Source organism: Opisthocomus hoazin, chromosome 3 (assembly GCF_030867145.1).
Source record: "Opisthocomus hoazin isolate bOpiHoa1 chromosome 3, bOpiHoa1.hap1, whole genome shotgun sequence".
NCBI lineage: Eukaryota > Metazoa > Chordata > Aves > Opisthocomiformes > Opisthocomidae > Opisthocomus > Opisthocomus hoazin.
The window spans coordinates 86,446,915-86,465,700 of NC_134416.1; the positions used below are offsets into that span (position 1 = coordinate 86,446,915).

The 18,786-nt window shown below is 44.4% G+C and overlaps 1 protein-coding gene across 10 annotated transcripts in view; it reads right to left on the reverse strand.

Moving 5' to 3' along the window:
- PHACTR1 (phosphatase and actin regulator 1) overlaps window positions 1–18,786 on the reverse strand; it is a 413,139-nt gene that overhangs the window by 63,910 nt on the left and 330,443 nt on the right. For 9 of the 10 annotated variants that reach the window (XM_075416933.1, XM_075416934.1, XM_075416935.1 and 6 more), the window contains 3 exons: window positions 16,766–16,846; window positions 8,560–8,745; window positions 7,361–7,567 (listed from right to left, as the gene is read on the reverse strand). In XM_075416933.1, the coding sequence (XP_075273048.1) occupies window positions 7,361–7,567; window positions 8,560–8,745; window positions 16,766–16,846 (474 nt within the window). The remainder of the gene's footprint in view (window positions 1–7,360; window positions 7,568–8,559; window positions 8,746–16,765; window positions 16,847–18,786) is intronic. The other variant, XM_075416938.1, reaches the window with a different exon arrangement.

Here is an 18,786-nt window from a genome sequence, read left to right on the forward strand (position 1 = left end):
AGGAATATTGTATGTTGGGAGTGAGTATTGAGTATAACATGCCAAATGGTTCAGGTATAAAGCAAACACGAATCCTTCCATCTTTCTTCTAAAATATAGTAAAAATTTCTTTTCCTTTCTCATGCAAGCACTCATCTAGTAGAGTGCTGACAGAGGCACTGCAGCTTTGGAGTTGCATGGGAGAACAAGACTAGCTTAATTATCCGAGTAACCACATACTCCATCATGAATCAGATGTGCATACTCTGGCTTCCACTCTTCACAACAAAGGTGTGGACCTTTAGTTTCCACTTAAATTTAAAGAGATTCTTCACATTAACATGTTTTCAGTGGTATCAGTGCTGGGTGACTCCCCTGGAACCTGCCAAAAATCTTGTCCATTATTTTTAATGTAAGGTTTTATTCAAACCAGCTCTGTTTCACCCCAGTTCTTGAGCCTGTCTGAATATGGCCCTAATACCTAAATAACGCCTTGAAAATGAACCAGAGGTATTAAATCTACCTGTCTGCCCTTCACCTTTGGGAGAATTCTACTTGTCTGTTAAAAAAAAGTGGCTAAAAGGAGAATGACTGCAATGGGAGGAGAGTTTGATCCATCCGCTCGGACACGTATCAGTACATCTTCACTGACCTCAGTAACAGAGACCTTGTACTGCAAGTTTTACTGCGTGGTCAGATCAGTGAGTGTGCTGAACAAATGGGGCCTTGTTCAAACCCATGGCTTCAGGCACACTGTTGGAAACTACGCTACCATCATCTGGAGTAAACCAGAGAACAACTTGTCCCTGCGTGTAAGTGTGAGCTGACTGCAATTTACAGTTCTTTCCTCTCTTTGTTTTAATTTCACAATGTACGTGATGTATGAACCAGGGGTGGAAACAGTTATCGTCTCCAGTATGGAATCTCCATCAGACACGGACATCTGCAGAAGAATAAGAAGCTGGACAGTGGAAACATGATCAAGAAATCTGTGATAAGTGTCTTCTCAGCGGAACATTACCAGAGTATTAAAACACTGCCAAAAGCACTCACGTGACAGAAGAGAAGTAACCTGTGTGAAGCCAAGTGTGCAAGTCTGATAAATCTCTTTTGGCTGAGGTTCTTCATGCTCAAGAGAATAATGAGCAATTTTGCAAGATGCTGGTTCCCAGCAGGGATGTGACCACTCAGCACTGTGCATGGTTACGTAATGACTGTGCCAGAATTGATGAAAGAGATGTTAGACATAGAAACCATCCCACTGCTGATGACAATAAATTACTTAAAAGATAGCTGTGGATGCCACAATATTTGCTGCACATCAGATCTATGACAAACAGGTCAGCCCTCACCCCTTCCACATAGATCATTTTGCTAGTACCTACAGTTGCTGCATTTCCTCTCGAGTTTTTCAGGAGACAGATAAATATACTTCTAGTCGCCGCACAAAAACTCTGCCCATGTATGGTTCTTCTGATGTGTTTGTGGTGCACTTCAGCTGTACACTAACTACACCAAACCTGACGCTTCCCAGCCACTGAACATGACTGGAGCGTTGGCCAGCACATGTTGCAGGGACACCCGTCGCAGACAGAGTGCTAGGAAGTTCTGGGTGCATGGCAGCAAACATTGCTCCAGCAGGGCTGCTAGAAAAGCCCATGAATATCCTCAAAACCTCCCCCAGCACAACTGCTGCATAGAGTAAGAGGGCATGCCTGGGAATCCTGGGCTTGTGGCAGAGCAGCCTATGCTATGTTTGCTGTGCTCTTAGTGGAAGAAAAGCTCTTTCTTGACTCCTTGTGATGCCAAATGGGAGCCAGCATTGTACCCCGACAGCAAGGAAGGCCAACACTCTCCTGGGTTGTACGAGTAAAAGCACAGCCAGGAGATAAGGGATTATTCCCCATCTATTCAGCACTCCGTGGATTGTATTTACATCACTGTGGCAAGCTCTGGGTCCCCACAGGAAAGACATCAAAAACCTAAAATGAGTTGAGCAGAGGGCCATCATGACGTTTAAGGGCTGGAGCACCTGACCTGTGAGAAGAAGATGAGGGACTGGTGGCTGTTCAGCTTGGAGAAAAGATAGCTTGTGGGGAAGGACCTGACAGCAGCCCTCCAGTACCTATGAGTTATCTATAAGGTGGTACTGATAACCTACTGGTTATCGATGACATGGAGCCAGGGTCTTCACAGTTGTGTATGGCAGGAGGAGGAGACAAAAGAGGCTCTGGACTGGACTGTAAGGAAAACATTTTCCCCCACGAGAAGAGCCAAACGGTGGAACAGGTTTGCCCAGACAGGTTGTGCAGTTGGCATCCTTCGAGGTTTTCAAGACCTGGCTGCACAAAGCCCTGAGCTACCTGCTCCGATCCCGTAGTTGGCCCTGCTTTGAGCAGGAGGTTGGACTAGAGACTTGCTCAGGTTCCTTCTCAGCTGAATGACCTTATACCATGACCTTTGCTGTACTATATACAAATAATGGAACGCGTCTCAAAGCTAATGAGCTAGTCTTTAAATTCCATCCAAGTAATTAATTCCATAAAGCAATGTGCAAAAAAACCCATGCAAAACCCAGCGTGGCCTGTTGAGGGAGCTCCATGGGGGAAATGAGGTGATGTGCCTGATATTTGCTGGTAGCATTTGAACAAGTACATTTTAATTTTTCAGGTCTTCTCTCCGGGAATCACTTGTCTGAACAGTGGGAGTCTCTTTTCTTCTTTCAATGAGGTTTTTTGAGCAGATCCAGAAAGACAAGTTAAAAACTGTTCTGAAAGATCTGCCATGCATCTCCTGCTGACTACAGCAAGATCTGCAGCCATGTCTTCAGGGAAGATTTGAGATCGAAATTCTTTGCTGTTCTTCTACACCATGTCTGCATCCCAGTTTCAGGTTGAATTTGGAGAACACAAGCAAAGCATGCTTAGCCTAAGGGTTGAAAAGTACAGCCCTGCCTGAATGTGCTAGGTACTCCCCTCCAGGTAGGGGCAGGCAGAGAAGTGTGGAGAGAGCAGCTGCATCAGGGTCCAGTTTCCCGTGGGAGTGCTGGTGGAGGAGAGCTGCTTTTGCTCTGCTGCTTCTCCCTCAAGCACGCAGTGAAAAGAGAATTGTTCGTTGTCCCCACATGAACGTAACCTGTCTTTGTGAACACAGCCTGCCAGAGCAGGCAGCAGGAGGTAACGTCACAGAGAAGGAAGCTTGTGGATAATGTCTTGGGCTCATCTACAGAGGAGCCTTCTGAGACACACGTGACTGCTGTGTTATAAAATACTGCAGAGAATATTTATTAGATAAATTGTAGCTCTAAGTACTTTTGTAATGCTGTAACTAACAACCAGCTGCGTTGTGGCAATGCAGCAGGACACCAGGCATCCATGTTCTCAAACCTCATCCTTGGCTTGTCTGCATTATGAGAAGTAACTTTTGGGGACTTGTAGCATTTCCTGCCCTGTTAAATGTTTGCCTCTAATTACAAATTCGTTCTTACTTTACAGAGACATAACAAGAAACCACAATCTCAGAACTAAAAATGTGCTATGCCTCTACTCAAAATCTTGAATGAAGAAAGCAAGAGAATGCAAAAGGTTTTTCAAAGCTTCAATAAAACAGCCGAGTGGCCAGATATAACCAAGGCTACAGCCTACTCTAATATTAGGCTAAATTTGGGCTCAAATACACTCGGTTGTTGCTGAGATCCCAGCTTAGTGGCACGTATTTTGCTCTCTGATGTTTTAGGGGACTTCACGGGTTACTGGCGATTCAGTTGCTTGAATGGAAAATATCCAATTAATTTTGGAAAACATTATATGAGCTGGTGAGAAATAACAGCTTAATGAATCAAGATCAAAAGGAGCTTTACACCACTGGGGTATGTTGTCTATCAAATCAGATACGACCAGTCTTGTCACTTTTGGCCATTAACGATTTTATGATAATCTGGGGACTTTACCCCAGCAGTCCAATTAAATTTGATCCCAGGTGATTAATTCAGCTCCTCCTACATTTTCAATGAAGGGGGCTGCAAGTGTTGTCCTAAATGCCTGGATTCTGCATGTGGATACTGGAGAATTAAAATGATGAAAGAAATTCGGTCCACGAATGTTGTCTAGCAATAATCATATCTGAAAACTAGTAGAAGGCTCATCAGGGGGTGACTGGCCAACGGCAAATGCAGAGCAGTGACAGAACGGTATTAAAACAGTTAAGGATCATGTTCTTCTCCTAGGGTTACCTGTCTTCTAGGGCTGCGTGGGCACTTCCACACCCAGTGCTGGGACAGGGACATTCCCTGTGGAGGCAGCATCATCAAAAGCATGGGAGATGGTGTGAAGCAAAGCAGGGAGCACCTTCTGCGGTGGCGGTGGCACCGCTCCCAGCGGCTGCTCTGCAGTCTGCTCCTGGCTCTGTCCTTGCTCCTGCACTGCCCTGTCCCCACAGAACCTCAGCCTTGAGAAGCAGCACGCCAATGTTGTGTGATTTATATTTGCTAGAGGCAATTCTCTCTTCCTGTCACCTTTAAAATGGATTTTTTCTTTTCATTCTCCCCAAAATTAAATGTGGTCTTACATGTTTATTTTCGGCCTGCTCTTTTATGTGCATCTCTTATCAAGGGAAAGACCAATCTTTGTCTTGGCACAGGCAAATAGTTGTTTGAGATAGTTCACAAATGCTTTCAGAAGTGAGGAATGTTTCTTTTCCATTTCTAAAACCTGTATTAAGTCCTTTGCCAAATCCTGCAAGTCAGTCTTCATGCCTTGATTGAAGAACTTTGGGATATGTTCACAGCAAGAAGGTGGTCACACTCAAAGGAAGCTTTTCTTTCCTCAAGTTTTGTTATCTAAAATATTTCTCCGTTCTTTTTTTTTCTTTCTGCTGACCACGCCTGTAGTGATTTTATAATATATGTTTGTATAAAAGATGTTTCTATTAAATAAATATACATACATACACATACATACATATATCTTAAGACAGAAGTTGAGGCACTTCTGCATTTTCAAATGTGTACGAGAATCCTTCACAGGATCACATCTCCCCTCAGAATCTTCTTGAACAGAGCTATCAGACCATTAAACCACTGTCACTCTCCATTAGCCATGCCTAGCATGTCTTCATTTATCCTTCAACCTTCTCATAAAATCTTCAGTGGGAAAATGGGTATGCAACAAGAACAGAAAAGTCTTCACTTCGAATGTCAGAATTCAGATTTTACTTGTGTTCTCACACACAAGCTGAGGATGCCTCTGGAGTAATTACTAAAAGAATAGCATTAATTCTGCTTCTCACTGATGAAGGTGCTTCATTAGGATTGATTGCTCATTTCTAAAGATTATACATGGCTAAAATAATTACCAGTGGAGAACACAAGGAATTGAACAACATGTATATCCTTTAGACCACCACAGTAAATAGACCCCTAAGAATAAGTTTAATACTTTAATTTATAAAGTGTGTATAAATGAGGCTTTCAGTTCTACCAGGAATAACTGACAATTAAATTAGGGCCCTATGACTAAACCTTAATCTCTCTTCATTTTCCCTGAGGCTTCTATATATGCACCTACAAGAGTCTGTCTATATGCACATACAAGAGTTTACTTAGAACTGGATGAGAGACCACTAAAGGCCACCACAAAGTAAGAGAAGTCACAGTTCTGTTTTGCTTTCATTGCAAAGTTGTCACGATCAAGCACTTGACTTACGCTGAGAGCTTGAGCCCGATTCTACTTCACACAAAACTTCCAGCTGCAAAAAAACTCACACCAGAAGCCCTCATCCTCTGACTCTTCTGCTATCTCTTACAAATGAAGGACATTTAGTGCCCGATTTTTTTCCTGCGCTATTCCTATTTTTTTATTTCTTCTGTGTTGGCCTCATTTTTGAGCAGCTTCTTGTAATTGGGACAGAGTGTTACGGGAGATCATAGGAAGCTGGTTTTGTCCTCACCTGAAGCCATTACACTGCTGCCCAGCTTTCCAGACTGCAGAACTGCCCATTCAGTTTGTAGTACAAGGCACAATATTAACCATTGTGTGTAGATTTTGGCAGGCAAGAAAGTAAAGAGGTTTCACATAAAATGAACAAAACTATACAGAACAAAAATGTGTGGTCATCCACACAGAAACATGAAGAGACTACGTAGAGATAGGAGAGGAAACCAGGACACCCTCTTTCCTAATGAGCTCTTTCCCAATATATATCTTAACCTGAATAAAACAAGTATTAACTGCCAGGAAAAAAGCCCACCATCTAGAATGTACTAATGTGGACTGAGCAATTCTCACATCAGCCCTGAAAAGATCAGGGCAGCATCAACAAAAGAATATCAAACCAGTGAGAAGACCAGTAGCTGCCCCAGTACAGAGATGCACCACACCTTGTGTTGAACTCAGGATTTTGAGGTGCTGCCTCCTGGGCTGTAGCTGCAATTATGAGCAGACTGTTCAGAAGGTGCAGGCAAGCATCTAGGGAACCCTTTTTCGTCTGTGCAAATGTAGCCATCATTTGCTTCAGTGGTCTACACGACAGACCGGAGAGAGGAGACCCACCAATCCTCCTTCCACATGTACCTAGAGCTCCAAATCCCAAAAAGCCTGACTTGTGAAAACATCTGGGACACAAAAAAAGGAGCCTGTATTGTCTACTGTTGCCTAGCTGCCATGCACAGAGAGACAAACTGCAGCACAAACTGCAGGACACCAAAATCCTGGTCATTTGGAACTGGAGCTGCCCACCATCATCCAGACTCATGAGTGGGAGGGGAGCAGTCAGAGCAGGAGTGGAAAGGGGGAGCAGTTAGCCAGGCAGTGTGAGCAGGGAAGCAAAATGGCAAGAAGCCATGGGACAGAATGGCCTGTGTAAGGATTATGGAGCCAAGTACAAGACAAATATATGGAAAGACATAGGGTGTGTGCAGGGGGACCCATCCAGAAGGCAGTTGAGGAGGGAAGCAGCAAAGGGCAAAAGGAGAATGCAAAACTCTCTCTTTCCCCTCAGTCCTCACCCCTTTTCTCATTAAAGACATTTAGAGATATCCTAGTATTTTCCTGACACTTCCTTTCCCATCAAAGCACATCCTGCTGTTTTTGTGGTGATGGCAAGTCTTGATGAGTAAGAGCGAGGAGGGTTAGGAAATGCAGCGGCGGTCTTAAGTAATTGTAGCTGAGACGGGAAGTGCCCTGAAGCAACCTTGATGAAGGTATAGTCTGAAAATGCTTCGTGATCCCTGCCCTAGGTACAACACAGATACTTCACCAGTACATACAACAACATGTGCAAACAGCGCTACAGAAGGAGGAAGGGCATCGAGAACCTTGCTGTAAGGGCAGGTTTTCCCTACGAGGGAAACACTGGTGCTGAGGGTCCAGGAACACCTACTTACCAGTTAAGTGGCTGGCAATCCTGGCAATGGGTTTAGGAGGCAAGGCAGGGGGCTGTTTGAGGAGGGACAACTGTTTCACTGGGGTGTCCTCATGGTCTCCAGGGAAAGCGGCAGATTTTTTGGGGGGAAGTAGCAGGACTGGCTTAGCTGTAGGATCTTGGGACAGAAGGACGCCGGATTCATTGGATGTGGGGCTCTCTTCAGACACTGGAGGACACAACCACATCATAGACGCAACAACGTTACGAGCAAAGCAGCAGCGGATACAGCCGTACTAAGACAAGAAAAGCAGCGCAGCAATGCAGATTAAGAACGACTCATAGATTTCTCTCAAACATCGTAGAACATAGAAAGGAGGAAAGAAAGAAAGAGAGAAAAAGACAAAGAGTAACACACATTTACACAACAGCCGAATTTCCCATTACCTCTGATAGAAGCCAGCTCCCTCATGCCAGGCTGGGACATATTCCTACATCTTGAAACACAAATCAAGAGCCTTAAAATGTCACAGCTTAGATGGTCTGTCACCACAGCTTGCTCAGGACCAGATATGTTAGCAAGTGGTCTCTAAACTTCTCCTATAAACGTAAAAGCACCTCACAGGGCCTACTCCATTTCAAAGAGGCCGCACAGCTGTGCAGGATCATGGATGAACACTTCCACCAGTCACTTTTCCTCACTTGACCTTTGTCCACATCATTAAGTGATGCAGAAAGAGAAGCTAACCTAGACAGGCAGTGTTGCCGTCTCTCTGCATGGGCTGGAGAAGAAGCACAGAGAGCCTCACCAAGGGCAGGACAGCTGGCTGTGCTAGCCACTGAAAGCTGCGTGGCGTGAACGTCACCCAACACCACACAGCAGGGAAAGGGCGTGATGTTGTACCCTAGGGTTTAAAAATGTTATCAGCCCTCTGCTCTAGAGTTCATTGGTACAGCTGAGATGTAGCTGGAGAGTTAGAAATACTCTTAAATGTTGACAAAGTGCAGGCTACTTGTGTAGAAGTAAAGGTTACTTCCACACCAAGTCAGTCAAAATTTCTCATGGAGCTTCCAGTCACAATCTGTATGCTGTCACCTCCTTCTCCATCAGAAGACCCTGGTCTTCAACACGGATTTCTCAGGGCTAGAAACCAAATGTTAGAAGTCAGAAACTTGTTTCAAACAGCTTAGAGTTACATCACAACGTAAACAAGATGTTACCTGTCCCATCCATAATCTCTGTGGTTGGGAGCACCTCGTATGAGCAGGGTTCCCCAGATGCTGGACCTGACTCCAGTTCTGCTAGGGCTGGCAGGGATACCTGGCTGGAGCTCAGCACTTGCGCAGAGCCCAGAGGCTGTCCATTCTCCAAAGCTCCTTCTTCATTTGGTATGGAAAGTTCCCCATCTGTTCATAATTGGAGGAAAGCAGAATAACAACAGAAGACACATAAATAAGATGCAGAAAGAATTTTAAATGAAATCTGCTATCTCTATTAGCTTGCTTGCAGATGAGGAATCTGAACTGAGATCTTATATGCACTCAGAAGGCACAGGGATAAGGATCAAAACCAATATGGTTTGTATCTCAAAAATACAACTTGTGCAGGGCAATTTTTGGACATGTCTGACTGTGATGTTCTGCCCACAACAGTTTCACAGAAGTCTGACAGCATTCCACTTGCCTTAAGGGGTTATTAAGATTTGGGAAAGATATGTCAAATATCTATGCTGACCCTTTGCTTACCGCAGGATGGTCATTACGATCCATGGTCTAAGCTGGATGTTTCTGACCATCCTCCATCGATGGGGCCATGTAGCCCCATCCAGGGCCATAAAATCTGTTTTCCCTCTGTGGAAGCTGGGAAGTCAGGAATGAGAATGGGCTAGAATTGAAGCTACAGAGTTTCCTCAAAGAATACTAATATACACAATATATAATTTATAATATTTTAATAGTAACAGCAAGAATTACTCTCTTCCCTTACACCAATTTTTATGCTGTAAGGGACACAAGAAAAATCACAGAAGTATGTCCCTATTTTACACACAAATAAAACCATTACAGCTCCCAAGACTTTAAGTAAGGGAGAGAATAACTTTTATAGCCACTTGATGTAAGGTCTTGATACTGGGATACAGCAGATGAGAAAGTCTGTTTTTAAAGTTATTAATAATATCTCCTCTATCTGAGGAAAATTTCTGTAACAGCAGCTGGTAGTTTCTTTCCCATCAAACGCCACTTGACATTAGAAATTATAAAGAACAGAAGCGAGGGATCAGATCATTCTCTATGGTGTCAACCTGCACGATTTTTATCTCAGAACTTGCTACGCACAGCACTCTGGTACCTGGAGGCAATGACTACATGGATATCTCAATTACAATTTTATAAAGGAAAGTGTTTGGCAGCTACGGTTATGAGTGGAAGCCTGAAAATATAACTGGAATGTGGCCTGTAAGGCTAAAAACCAGCAGTCAAATAAATGGTGCCTAATTTTACTATGCATTTAAATGATTTTTTTAGGTCTAACTCAGGATTTTAGGATCTGGTTCTTTATTTTTGGGCACCTCTGATCAGCCATATTACTGCTCAATGCACCAAGCAGAGATGTACAGCATTCAAGTGAGCACACATTTTCCCCTCACAGGGCTAAGATGTGCATAACACTTTGGAAAACAATATTGAAAAGAGAGAAGAAAAGCAAGTCTTACTGAAGCGTCAGGACACAGCAATTAACAAGTCTGAAAGTACGTCAGCTGATAAGTATTCGGAATTCTGTTTCTGCCTTTTAAACCTTCTCTACAGCGAGTGAAGATGGTCTCCTGCTTATTTTGGAATTATCAGAAATACCAAGGTCTTGACTTTCTTGTTTTTGTTGGAGGTTTCTTGAAGACCTAGAGAGCTATTACAGTACACAGCCACATCATACTAGACTGAAATGCGACCCACAGCTTTCAGAGTAATCAACTGAGCTGGCTAAAAGGTGGCAACATTAATCAAAACTGAGGGTTTTGGCCAATTGTTCGCAGCACGGTCTCCTTCTAACTGCTGTGGTCATTCAATACAAACCCATTTATTTCCCTAGGCAGCAAAAATCAAACAACAGCTCAGCCGGTATTTAAGCTGAATGTTTTTTGACTGAGCTGTTTGGGTGGAAATCCTCTGTATTCTGTTCTTGCTCTGTGTGTCGTGTTCCCCCCCCCCATCTCTTGTAAACACACACCTTTACAGGCGACACCAAACTGGGAGGTGTGGTAGACACACCGGAAGGCTGTGCTGCCATTCAGCGTGACCTGGATAGGCTGGAAAGCTGGGCAGAGAGGAACCTGATGAGGTTCAACAAGGGCAAGTGCAGGGTCCTGCACCTGGGGAGGAACAACCTCATGCACCAGTACAGGCTTGGGGTGGACCTGCTGGAGAGCAGCTCTGCGGAGAGGGACCTGGGTGTCCTGGTGGATGACAGGTTAACCATGAGCCAGCAGTGTGCCCTGGCTGCCAAGAAAGCCAATGGGATCCTGGGGTGCATCAAGAAGAGTGTGGCCAGCAGGTCGAGGGAGGTTCTCCTTCCCCTCTACACTGCCCTGGTGAGGCCTCATCTGGAGTACTGTGTCCAGTTCTGGGCTCCCCAGTTCAAGAAAGATGAGGAGCTACTGGAGAGAGTCCAGCGGAGGGCTACAAGGATGGTGAGGGGACTGGAGCATCTCCCCTACGAGGAGAGGTTGAGGGAACTGGGCTTGTTCAGCCTGAAGAAGAGAAGGCTGCGAGGGGACCTTATAAATGCCTACAAATATCTGAAGGGTGGGTGTCAGGAGGATGGGGCCAAGCTCTTTTCAGTGGTGCCCAGTGACAGGACAAGGGGCAATGGGCACAAACTGAGGCACAGGAAGTTCCGTCTGAACATGAGGAAGAACTTCTTCCCTCTGAGGGTGACGGAGCACTGGAACAGGCTGCCAAGGGAGGTTGTGGAGTCTCCTTCTCTGGAGATATTCAAGACCCGCCTGGACAAGGTCCTGTGCAGCCTGCTGTAGGTGACCCTGCTTCGGCAGGGGGGTTGGACTAGATGACCCACAGAGGTCCCTTCCAACCCCTACTATTCTGTGATTCTGTGATTCTGTGATTCTGTGTTTGGGACAGGGGCTGCTGTTGTCTCAGATACCTGGTTTCATGAAAGAGCGTAACTGTTTCTTACGCAGAGCAACTGTTTCTTGAATGAAAGGTAGTGATTGTGTCCAGCAATATTCATTAATTCAGTGCAGGACTGAATTTGATTATAACTGTGAGCAGACAGAAAGCATGCATGATAAAACCAGTAACATCCAGTTTTTGGAGGGATGTCTGCACATTTATAATGAAGTGGGATGCCTATTGTAACATGCTGAGCACCTGGAAATCTTACTGTCTTCAGTGCACCTTGCACTTCTCAAGATATATCCGGCAAGATTTAGGAAGATATCATTCAAGTGACCCGTTGAAGGTTTACAACTGACAAAAAGCAAAACATGAGTAAAATTTCAGCTTTTACTTTTGGTCCCAACAACAAGCATGACAGCTTTCTGTACTGACAGCACAACCTCTTCTAATCTTCCTTCTGAATATCTCCAGTCTTCATTTAGACTCTAAAACTTGTCCTTGGATTTGACTGACATCATCAGACACGACACAGAATGATGACTGAAATATACACCCTAAATCAGATCTCCCTTAGAGAAGAGCTACATGGGAAGCTGCTCAAGTACAGCAAGCACATCAAAGATGTGGATAAAATAATTTGTAGAGTGAAGAATATCTTAGTGTGAATTAATCCTGGATCAGAGACATGCTTGACAACCAGATATAAAAGGCAAATTACTTATTATTTTTAAAGTACTAAAAGCTATTCTGGTTAGCTGACATACAAATGAAAAGAATCTTGGTAATGCAATTATTACATATACATGGATGAATTAGATTAGTCTTCAGACACTGGCTATGAGTTTAAAGTTAATTTTGCACAGCGGTAACATATGTAATCTTTTGTTCTCACACTTGCTAAATCCTTTGCTGCAGTTTCATAGAGCCTGCTGCTACTTAGTGGAGAACGACTTTCCCTAAATGCATGAGCTTTGATAATGCTGTCTGAGTGTGAATCGGCGGGATCTGGAGGGGACCAGAGAGAGTAGCTTGACCTCTGCAGCAACAGGAGCACATGAAGGCTGCTCTTCTGTTACTTGGGAAGCTCCGCACACCTGAAGTTGCTGAAGAAACAGGACCTCAGAGGAAACTCTCTGATGCAGAGGACTCTGCCCAGATGCTTTCACTACCTTAGCATGTGAAAATAACAGCATGGGGGGAAGGCCCAGAAATTCATAGATGGTAGGTTTAAAACATGTGGCCCCTAAGTATAGTTGGTACTCTTGAATTCACCTGCCATTTCCACTTTCAGGTACTTTTTAAAAATTGCCTGGTGTGAAGCAGCCCCCAGTGCATCACGCTGACTGGTACAGACCAGTCCTTTAGTTGTTTCTTTACATCGGAGCTCTGCCCACGCTTTCTGTGCGTCTTTTCACTCTGAACACATTGGACTAGGAAACTTCTTGCATGTCTGAAAAGCGCCACGCTCACGCGCTCCTTCCACAGACAAACGGCTAAAGAAGTGAAAACAATGAGGCAAGTTCGAAATCCTGGGTTTTATTTGGCTTTGGGTTGTCTCCTTCAGTACTTGCCTGCTCTCACGTAAGACTGTCCAGGCAAGCATTCTCAATGGCAACGGCTAGGAAGGGCAGAGAAAAATTCATGTTCTTCTCTGCCATGGCCCCCAGGGGCAAGGGGATGGAAAACTGAGTATTCTTGCATGTGGCTGAGACCTGTCCCCAAGGCTATTTCCTAGCCTCGGTGGCTACCTTAGCACAGTGGCTAGAATCCTCCTAGACTTCAGTCTGCAAGCAGGCCCCTGATTTTACGGGATCCTGTGGAGTTTGAGACAGGTTGACATATGGATGTCCTCCCTGTTTCTGGAGGAGTTCAAATCCTTTCAACATATCGAAACTGCAGCACAGCTGGCTCTCCGGTGACTGCCATGCCTTCCTCCATGCTGCACTACCAAAGCCACTTCTTCAAACGTGCTCACATACTGCCACAAAACCTGCCTTAGCACATAGGTGCAACACTACCAAATCCTGTCAGGATTTAGGTAACCTGAAATTTGGGTCTAAATCCATCATTTTTTATAGACAGAGAGTACAAAAATACAAAAGTATAAAAGATGAAGACTGCTCATGCTTCCCCGCAGAACCACGGCACCATTGCCTCTGAGGCAATCAGTTCATGCTCATATTCAGCGATTTCTCACTACAGGCCATCTCATCTACGTTCAGACAAAAGAGGTATCAAAGTACTACAAGTGGATTTAATTTTTGACAAGCACCGTGGAACAGTGGGCAATTCTAAAGACAGGTGCTTTTGGGATGGCTACACCTTCACGTGAAAACCAAAGCTGTTCATCTATGTGTGGGAGAAATGGTATAGCAAAAATGTGAGTTCTTCTAAATGCTGTGGGATATTCTGAGTTGCAGGTGGAAGCTGTATTTTTAACCTCTCGGCACTGCCTGCCCACAAACTATTAGAACAGCAGGTGCCTCATCAGATACTTCTTCAACTTGCTATTTTTCCAAAAGTACACAGTGCTTGAAAAAATTGCAACCTTTGCCTACATTTTCAGAAGACTCAAGTCACAGAACCCTGGAAATGGAAGGTGACAGAAACTGATTTGGTCATTAGTCTGGCCCTTGCCAAGAAAAGAGCTCTCTGCAGTTCAGCGTGGAGTGGTTTCACTTGACTAGTTTAAGCGTGGGGGTCACTGAAGTGATAAAAGCATTTCTTGTTTCCCAAATATAGCAGCTGGACTGCAGTGACTCTCTCATGTGTGAGCACGGTGACTTACTGCGCTCGGCTAACTTTCACCTGCTGGATGACACAAGGTCTTCTCAAAAGCCAGCAAATCCTGAAGCAAACAGGTCAGACTGTCATTTTATACAGCAGGCAATCAAACTCATTAATTCTGGTTTTCTTCAACACAGAACATACGACAAAACCAATACTAAGCACACTGCAAGCTCCAGAATTTTTGTTCTTGGGTCAATCTATCCGTATTAAGTTTCCTTTGATCTGTCTGGATTTTTTTAAGAAAGAAAAGGGCAAAATTACTCAGTCACAGGCTGATTCTCTCTGCTCTGTCCTCCTCTTAGGAAAGGGAGACAACAAGATTTACCATTGTGGCTACACCTATTGCCTGTGCAAGAAACCTCTTGGCATGGAAGGTGCTACCGTCATCAAATAAAGCCCTCCGCTACAAAGTGCTAAACTCTGCTGTGTTTTCTCGAAGGATTAGAGATTACCTCACAGGAATTACAAGGAAAATGTTACTTCCACTTAAGGTTCGCAGTGAGATATAATACCCTTTATTAGAATTACTTTTGGACTACTACACCACTGCAGGAAATACTGCTTCTGCTTTACAAATCTTGCTTTACTCATATCCTTCTATCATCAGAGCTACCCAATAACTGCTACTATACTTGTGTATTACCACTTTCTCCTCTGCCCTACCTCTTTCTTTCAAGGAGGGGTACCAATTCTTAGCTTCCTGTGTTTGCAGCCAGCAGGAAATAATGTAGGACACTGAATAAGAAGTCCAGCTGTTTGGCATTGTAGTTTCCCTTTTAGTGGCACCTGACAGTGGAAAAGTCCGATGTGTCTGCTTTTTGCACTGGAAATAGGAAGAAGCAAACTGTGTTTCATGGCAGCTTTTTCTGATATGAAAAGGTGAAAAATGACTATAACGACGAATTAATTTCTTTTTCCAGATGAAGAACTCCAGACAGCTTAGCATCTGCTTCACAAGATGACATAGAAGATTACAAACTACAGCATTATTTAACGAATGGAGAAAGCTTTGGTAGCGAAGCAGGGGGAATCTCCCCAAGTCTCAACGTGGAAGGTAGGGTCAGGCTGCACAGAAAAGATTTTTCCTGGGGATGCCTTCAGGTGAATGTAGGGACAGGTCGGAAAGCAGCTACGTGTGGGACACGAGGCAGGGATGAAGGAGAGCACATCAGGATGGAAGTGGGACTGAAGGCTGACTCCTGAGCTGGCTGGGACATGGAACGGGGAGCTACGCCCTGGCCTCCCCGGGGCTGCGGCGTGCTCGGTGTGACAGCCTCCACTGCGCCTGGCTGGCCCCGGGGACGCCAGCCTCGTGGCTGCGCACCCCACCTGAGGCACGCTCCAAAACATGGAAAACCCAAAGCAGTGAGAAGGACAAACCTTTTGCCTGGTGGTGTTTCTACCCTGAGGCTGCATCTAGGATGACTTCCAAGGCAGCAGGCCATAGTGAGAGCACAGGTGGTGTTTGACCTAAAGCACTAGCAGCATCTAAATTATGTGACAAGTAACAACTGTAGAATTTAATGATATGCAGTATATTTCTTTGGTTTTGCAGCTTTTATATTTTTTCCCCCTTAAAAAAATAAACAGTTTGGGTTAGTAAAATTTTAAATTCCCAATAAGCTAGACTAAAAAAGTAGGTAGCAGATTTAAATGCTCCAGACTTTATGAGGTAGACCCTACTTCTGATTATCTGTGAAAGCTTGTAACTTCTACTGGCTTCTAACACGTTTTATACTGGTATTGTTAAAGATTTTTAGACTTTGAATTAATGAGGCTTTAAAGCACATGCATAAGTTCTATTGAAATTAAGAGGCAACTTTGGCATGTCTTTATATAATTTGCTGAATTCACTGCCTTACTTATTGACAAGGGAAGCAGCAGAACAACTAAAAGCTACGGTTAAAGATTGACACTTACACAATAGATGTCCAATATGTGTTGCATTACCAGTGTAAAACAATGGTGTTTGTAAAATAATGGCATTTTGCATAAATAATACATTACCAACTCAACAAATTAATTATCCTGAACAAGGAGTTATTATTATTATGTCTTCTGAGCTGTTTCAAGGGACTGTGCACTGTTCTGTGCTTGCCAGTATCCAAAACCTTTAAATGTTTCCCTTTTCCACAACAGTTAATCCCAGAGTGACTCACAGACAATGATAACACATGCAGGCACTGACCCACTCCATCCCCCCACAGGGTCTAGATGCCTTGCTGTTTTGCAGCAAGTGATTCCTGCACGCTGACGTGATTTATATTTCTACTGCTCTACATTTCTGATTAGTTTACAGTTTTATTTGCTAGATCACTATTACATTTATCCAACACAGAGGGCCAGCCCACAATGAAATCAAAAGACATGCTTGGAGACCTTATTCTGCACAGTCCTGCAATTCAGCACTTTATTCCCTGTTCCTAATGTTACAAGATTGTAAGATCTGGCCATAAAGCTATATGGGATGTCAATTTAATGTTGTGAAAAGAAGAACACTTACCTTTGTCAAAAATTTCTTTCAGCACTCCTCGTTTTATAAGCTCCTCTCTGCTTTGCCTCATTGATATCTTTCTTTCCAAAGCTGTAAGCAAAGGAGAAGGGTCAATATAAATAGAAGTGAAATGATTATTTTAAAAAGTTCTACACCTTTTAAGGCATTTTAAAAATGCTTTTTCTCCTCTTCAGGTCAGTGGCAAATTAGTGTTCCAAAATAAAGGCTACTGGCAGCCCAGTGAACCTGCCTGCTGCTGTAGCGCGGCCGTTACTGACAGAAATGGCTGTGGACTGACCTCTCCGACAGCACGTCTGCGCTCCCATTGCTTAATTCTAACACACGACCCAAGCATTGCTGTGGAGAATTAGAGACAGCAAAGGGAGAAAAGGCAGTTAGTGTTGGAGAGGGAAAGGTAAGAAAAGAGGCAACGTGAAGGATCACACCAGGGAAAGATGTGGACCCGGACTGTCCCCACGCCACAGAATTGGACTGGCACCTCTGCTGCCCTGAAGCCAAGGCTTGTTTGCCTCTAACTCCAGTGGGAGCAGCTCAAGGCGTTTGGGACAGTGCAAAAAAAGAGCTGTTTAATGGAGTCTTTTCCTCCCTGGAGGGGTCTTTTCCCCAAAAAAAGGTGTAAATGAATGGAATTCCAAAAGAGCCACTGCAATTTACACCCAGACTGAACAGCCTGAGTCCACTACTGGCTGCTTGGAGACCGTGGTCACTAGGGCAGCAAAACAACAGATAGAAATTTCATGTTTGTTTAGTTCAGCAGTAATTAAAACAATGTCCAATTAACCACAACACCACAAAGGACATGCGTTCAGGCAAAGAGCTGCAAGCCAGCAGGCAAGGGGCACAAGAAGTGATGTGCAGGAACGGCTGCAACTGCGCGGAACTGCTCTGCGAGGAACAAGCCTGTGCCTGCCAAAAAAGAGGCACAGTCAAGGGCGAATCGCTTCTGCCATATGCTCCCCTACCAGACCCAGCGCAGATGCATGCACGCACAAATGAACCGGGACTTGGAATCTCCAGTCTGCCCAAGGCAGATTTAAAGCAAAAAAGGCTCCGAAACCCTCTCTCCATCCCTGAAAACATGAGGGTGTAGCCTTTCCTGGCGCTGCTGCATGTTGGCTGTTCCCAGGAGGGCATGCATACTTGGTGAATTAGCTACGCTCATACTGACACACTGCACTCATTGCAACTTACTTGCTGTCAGATACGTATGGCTTAGTAAGAACAAGGTCAGTTCTGCGTCACTCTTTTCCATAGGATAAATTTAGGTTCCCCCATTTTTAAAATCAGTTTTGAACATGTATTCTTCAGGACAAAGATGGCCAGTGGATACAGCCAGTAGCTAACCAAAGCCCTGGCCTCCCCTGAACGCACCCTCTGAACTTCAGCGTCGAACAGCATTAATGGCAGGTCCCTTTGCCGAGGCACAAGACCCCATACCCATTAGCCACCCGCGTGGTGCAGTTTCGTTTTTGAGGCTGTTGACATGACAGCCTTGGGTGGCTGTTAAAGTGCCTTAACCTCCTTTGAAGAAACCCTTTAGGCACCCCAATGACTTTCAATAAAATAATAATAAAATAAAACTTAGATATCTAAGTTTCTCATATGCTTTTGAAAAGAAATACCCAACAATCAGACTGTGGAGTCACGTTGCAGACTGCTCCACAACCTGCCTTTTCCCTGCACTGAAGGGGCCTTGTTCTAGCACGGCATTTACAACTTTTTCTCCTCCCTCCTTAAGAATAGCTGCCCTCACCCTCTCCAAAATAAGCCCAAACAAGCCACAGCTAACTCCCGAGCTTTCTCCCACCAAAGAAATTGTTAAAACCCTGACTGACTTTAGAAAGAATTGGGTGACACCCAACGCCTTTTCCAGTAGCTCTGAGCAAGAGTAATTTTCCGTTAGCACAAGCAGCGAACAGCACCCAGTTTGTCCGAGCTTGTTCTTCAGTGGGAAAGCAAGTTGGGGTGAACAGCAGCAAAAAAAAAAAAAAAAAAAAAAAGCAGCAGTT